This window comes from Henckelia pumila, chromosome 4 (assembly GCF_033568475.1).
Source record: "Henckelia pumila isolate YLH828 chromosome 4, ASM3356847v2, whole genome shotgun sequence".
In the NCBI taxonomy this organism is placed as follows: domain Eukaryota; kingdom Viridiplantae; phylum Streptophyta; class Magnoliopsida; order Lamiales; family Gesneriaceae; genus Henckelia; species Henckelia pumila.
The window spans coordinates 9,743,475-9,749,105 of record NC_133123.1 but is presented as its reverse complement, the minus strand read 5'-3'; the positions used below and the strand labels follow the sequence as shown (position 1 = coordinate 9,749,105).

Sequence of the window (5,631 nt, the reverse complement as noted above, 5' to 3'; positions counted from 1 at the left end):
ATTTATACTTTATAGTGTGTCGCAAGAAATTTTGATTGTCGAATGGTTTGCTTTTAAAAGGGAAAACAAAAAAATTGGTGAAAAAGGCCAAATATATAATATTAATGAGTAAAAATTAATTTGGTACACGAACTATTGATTAAATATCAAATTGGTATACGAACTTTTGTTAATGGCTTAATTGGTATATGCCCATCGAGTTCCGGTCAATTTCCGGTGACATTTATGTAAAATGTCTAATTTGCCCTTTATTACAAAAAATACACATTTTATTTTTAATTTTAATTCAATGTATTTTTTTTGTATATTATATTTTAGATATAAAAATTGATTTGATTAAAATTTTTATTTGTGCATAATTTTTATTATATTAGATATATTAAATAGATTATATATTTCAACAAGATTTAAGCTAAAATTTTGATTTTTGTATACATAATTTTTCATTAATATTTTGAAAAAAATATTAAATAAATAGTGATTGTGATAAAATATTTTAAATATTTTAAATATGTAAACATTTATTGAATATATTATTTTAATTAGTTAAGTTCTACCAAAAATTAATTTAAAATTTCAAATTATATTTATAATAAAAATTTGTACCAATTAAACAACGTCATAACGTGTCACATGTTTTTTTAATCAACAAAAAAAATTTGTTATCGGTTTTTCTGACGGACAAAAACAATGAATATGACTTTAAAACAAAATAATATTATTACATTAATTAATTTATACTATCAAAAGACAAATATACCCTTTTTCTTCAAAATAATTTGGTCAAAATCAGGTGGACATGTACAATTAAGTCATTAACAAAAGTTTGCATACCAATTTGACATTTAACCAATAGTTCATGTATCAAATTAATTTTTTCTCTAATATTCATTATTATTATTAATTAATTAATTAAAATATTATTAATTAATAAAATAAAATATTATTAAATAAATTCTAAAAATTAAAGTTAAATTTCTATTTATCTAATTTTTCACAGTGGCTTATTCGTTCAGTCGGTTTAATCATTTTTATTCGTCAGGATGGCTTTTGACATATTTTATAAATTTTTTAATGAAACTTTAATTTCAATTTCCACACAATTTTATTACATGTTTGATATTTGATTACTACTTTTAGCATAAAAAGGCTGTTTATATTAAAAATTTTCATAAGATGGTGACAAATAATCAAATTTTTCAAAGAAATCATATGAATTTTTTAAGAATAAGATTCTTTTTGTTATTTGAATTGTTCGTAGGCCAAAAAGGAAAAAAAACAAATTCCAAGAAATTCTAACTTAGTATACAAGCATAAATACACGCTAACGTACATGTATACGAAGTCCTAAAGAGAGTCGGAAAAGCAACATTGATCTCCTTAAAAGTGTAGAGACAGAGTTATTTGACCGGAGGAAGCTGCGACAACTGCTGTAGCTGGTGGACAACGTGTGACATTCTAGGACGCATAGACGGTACGTGCTGCGTGCATGAGTATACAAGGTCCACTACTTTCTGAACAGTTCCAGCTTCTGGGATCACAGAAGACGACGATGATATAAGAGGATCCAATAGCTCGAGATAGCGATGAGATTGCACCAATGGCGTAGCCCACTCAAATATACTTTGCCAACCAACAGAATCAACCGCTTGGGCAGGTCTGCGCCCGCTAACGATTTCAAGCAGAAGCACCCCGAAGCTGTAGACATCACTCTTTGTTGTCAGCTCGTTTCGGTAGACAAACTCTGGAGCAAGATATCCATGAGTTCCACCGGCCATTACCCGCCTCTCATGCATTACCTCCCACGGAACGAACTTCGAGAGACCGACTCCCATGAGATGTGCGCCAAAGTCCTCATCAAGAAGTACATTACTTGCACGGATATCGCGGTGTACAACCTGTGGTTTCACTTTGTCATGGAGGAACCTGTTAATGGTTGAACATGAGACAGTAGGGATACACATTCCTCGTCCAAATTCCAGCAAGTGTTATTGCAAGATTAAGATTAGGTGACAAAGCAGAGATATCATAAAGGGCTTGCTTTAACATGCTGGTTTTTTTTCGGAATTGATGTTCACAGTTTTGTTTCCCACTACATATATAAAAAAACCGCTAGCCCAAAAACATAGGACATAAGCTTGGAAACTACAGAAACAGCTTCATACTCTATTATCATACTATTAGAAGTTCATTCCCTGAAAGCTGTTGAGATAAACGATTTTAATCAATATGGCATCACGACAAACTAACTGGTGGTAATGTGAGTGCACATTGGATGGCAAGGGCAGGCATAGTGACCGTAAAATTGAGACAGAATATCAAGTGGATGAACAAATATTAAATTCTTTCACGGACAGCTAGAGGCAAGACAAACATAATTTAAGGGCACGAAATACTGCATGATTTGGCTTCTAAAAAGAATTAGACACAATATATAGACATCCATATTCACAATAGTGATGCGCATATTTGGAAAACAAAAGTGAAGGGACAAAGCGGATATTAAGAAGCCTTTGTGCAAAAAAGAGCTTTTATAAGAATGCTAAGATGGCATTATGGCAAGAACCAAAATTGATTTCAAGAAGGTTACTTACGCAATCCCTTGAGCAAGGCTTGTAGCAACTTTCATTCTCATGGCCCAATCCAAAGTTCGAGCCCCTCTGGGAATATGGTGTAGCCATCTATCTAATGGCCCATTCACAACAAACTCATACACAATGTAGCGCTCACCATGGTCATAGCAACATCCTTTGACGGCCACCAAGCTTGAATGATGTAATCTTGCAACTCGTCCTATCTCAGAATAGAACTCCTTTTTCCTCTGAAAGCTAGATCTCTTCAACCTTTTAACTGCTACTCTTGACCCATCCGGAAGAACTCCACTATATGTGCCCCCCGTTTTGGCATCTCCCATAAGACGGTTTCCTTCACTGAAATTCTTGGTAATAGACTTCAGTTCCTCACGGGTAAACACTCTCCATGATGGAGGAACTAATGCCAATTCTGCTGGATTGGACAGCTTGCGAGATCTTTTACGCTTCTTATTACGCCTATATACAAGAAGCCATATCACAACAGCCAGGGTTGTGAAGAAAATCAAACCACTAACAACACCAAGAATGATAAGATATTCTTGGTGGCAGTGCATATGACGACAATTGTTCTCTGAAATGTAAAAAAGGGCGCACGCATAAATTAAATCAGCTTGGAAAGGTAAGAACATTCGGAAAAACAAAACAGCACCTGAATGTTAAAACAAGTAAAATTTAATTCCTGATAATTATAGAAATATAACACACCTATGGTGCGCATGCACAAGAAGGCATGTGATGTATTGCATCTCTGAGCCAGAAGAGCCGCCGTCCCATTGGTAATCAATGTGCACATAGCTGGAAAATTACTGCTAATGCAAGATATATTGGTACAACCGATCTGGATTGGCATGCTAGGACTGAGAGAGTCATTCCAGTAAGATATGTTATCTGACCATTTCCAAACTCCACCAAGTGTGGTATTGTCTCTTCTTCCACCAACCCAGCATCCCATGGAATTTTCAGCACACAACTTTTGAAGCATGACAAGTTCTTGAGATGAAGTAACTGATGCAAGGTGTGCATTATAAGACCTGCAGTGGTTCTCAGATTCATCCCATGATGCACCATTTGCAACATGTTTATAACACTTACTGTTCACAGGGTTGCCAATCCAACCAGAAGGACATGGCACTGCCAAAAAAAACAAATAGTTTGTCAAAGAACAATCAACATGTAGAGAAGGAAACCTCAAACAAATATGTGTTTATTTGATAGGAGACCGAGTTCATATTAGGATCCAGTATTCACTGACCTGTTGTGTGAGTTTGGTTCTGAAAAGGTGGCGATAAAGATACATTAAGCGACTCATTAAAGCCCTGAGAAAAAATAAAATAAAGAAAAATGGAACATGAATTAGCACGAACTACAAACAACATCCAAATATAGTTCTCCACCATAACCTAAGTATAGGATTTTATTTAGCAGTGAGCTCACCGATGAGGTTGAAGCACTGAATATAAGTAGGAGACAAGAAGCAAGTAGGGAAAGAAGACGTGAATGAACCGTAGGTATGAAACCCGTGTTTACCATTTAAGCAAGCCTAAAAAAACAAATTAGACAAATTGTCAACACTGAAAGATAATCAAAACTCTTTAAAATTTAATAAAACAAAAAATTTCGTGCATATTGAACACAACTGATTTGGCCCAAAATCATATCTGATTATTTTTGGCATCATCTTCTATCCATAACTGACATTTCTGTTCAGGGACAAGCTTTCAATTGAATACTAACGAAATTTATTTCCTTTTGGACTTTTTGGAGCCTTGAAGCTCTTATAACAAACATAGGTCAAAAAAAGGAAATCAGGCGCAGAGTTGTTCACTCTCATTCACTCAGTAAGTTTATATGCTGAAAAGCAGATATTATACATCCAATTTCACCAACCTAAAGAAACATTATTTCTCTTTAACAAACTCAGCCTTCTGACCTTGTCAAGCAAAATCCAGCTATAAAATGTTCTAAAAATGGCCAAAGAACCAAGCTTTGTCGCAATTAAAAGTACGCATCAATGCTCTAAGTACCATGTAAATAAACCACGGAATAATGGAAGTCCTACTATTTACTAAGTGTTAACAACCCCGAAGGACCCCAAACATAATCAAAACCACAAAAAGAAGACAAACACCTCAGCACAAAATTCATCGTCATCACACAAAAATCTCGTGAACTAAACTCATACATCCACGCTGCCAAAATTTACATCACGAATTCCCCGAACAAACCCCAGAAAAGCTATAAAATGGGGAAAATATACTGTTTCTTCTCTCGCAACCAAATGAACAAAAAAATAGAATCACAACCATATCAGACGAGGAAAATCACAAACAAACACATATAAACGAGAGATGTAGATAGAGAAAGCACCTGAACATGAGATCCGAAAACACAGCAGTAAACAAGAAATGGCAAGAATTGAAGAAAGCGTGAAGAAGTTTCAGTGGACTGGGAGGTACTACATTTATTGGGTTTTGTTGGTGTAGGTAGGATGTGGGTACGAGTATTGATTGCATTTCTGCAAGCCGCCCCAAACTTCTTCACACGGTAAATATTTGTTGGTAGATGGAAATATGACGTTTTGTTTAAATTTTTTGATTATATGGTGATATTTTGTATTAGATTTATCTTGTGTTTTTTATAAATGAAATGAAATTTTTGTATTAAATTTTTTTATGCAGTAAAAATTGTACGAATTGTTTTTTTTTCATGAGAAATTTACTGTCATTATTTTTTAGTGTGAATTGGATAAAATTCGAACATTAATATGATTGCAAATAGACTAAAATATGATAATGGAATGATAAATACCATCATTCTAGTTGATGAAAATATGCCCATAAAATTCAAATCGATGGAGCTAAAATTAATATTCTACAAGTGGAAACAAATTGTATTTTCAATTCATTCTTTACATTTGATGTAGGGACCCGATCCAAATCGTCTACTATGAGAACTTATGACATGCAATTAAAATTAACCAAACATAAGTAGTTACACCGCAGAAACATAAACGAATTTTAAGAGTTATACAAATCCA

At 33.9% G+C, this 5,631-nt stretch overlaps 1 protein-coding gene across 2 annotated transcripts; it reads right to left on the bottom strand.

Annotated features, from left to right (window-relative positions):
* Positions 1 to 1,229: 1,229 nt before the first annotated feature.
* On the bottom strand, positions 1,230 to 5,130 carry LOC140863278 (C-type lectin receptor-like tyrosine-protein kinase At1g52310). 2 transcript variants are annotated; one of them, XM_073266591.1, is made up of 6 exons: positions 4,723 to 4,946; positions 4,029 to 4,134; positions 3,847 to 3,910; positions 3,300 to 3,725; positions 2,595 to 3,165; positions 1,230 to 1,926 (listed from the first exon to the last, which is right to left on the bottom strand). In XM_073266591.1, exons 2-6 carry the CDS (start codon positions 4,122 to 4,124, stop codon positions 1,401 to 1,403), a joined length of 1,683 nt encoding a protein of 560 aa, XP_073122692.1. In that variant the 5' UTR covers positions 4,125 to 4,134; positions 4,723 to 4,946; the 3' UTR covers positions 1,230 to 1,400. The 2 variants fall into 2 exon arrangements, with proteins under 2 accessions (XP_073122692.1, XP_073122691.1); XM_073266590.1 differs by lacking the exon at positions 4,723 to 4,946 and adding an exon at positions 4,962 to 5,130 and having other exon boundaries at positions 1,231 to 1,926.
* Positions 5,131 to 5,631: the final 501 nt, after the last annotated feature.

Excerpts from the sequence above, each read along its gene's own strand:
- LOC140863278 (XM_073266590.1), bottom strand. The coding sequence starts at position 4,124 with ATGGTAAACACGGGTTTCATACCTACGGTTCATTCACGTCTTCTTTCC. Across the intron at positions 3,166-3,299 it reads CTTGTGCATGCGCACCATAG|AGAACAATTGTCGTCATATG; the intron begins GTGTGTTATATT and ends TTTACATTTCAG. Across the intron at positions 1,927-2,594 it reads AGCCTTGCTCAAGGGATTGC|GTTCCTCCATGACAAAGTGA; the intron begins GTAAGTAACCTT and ends AACCATTAACAG.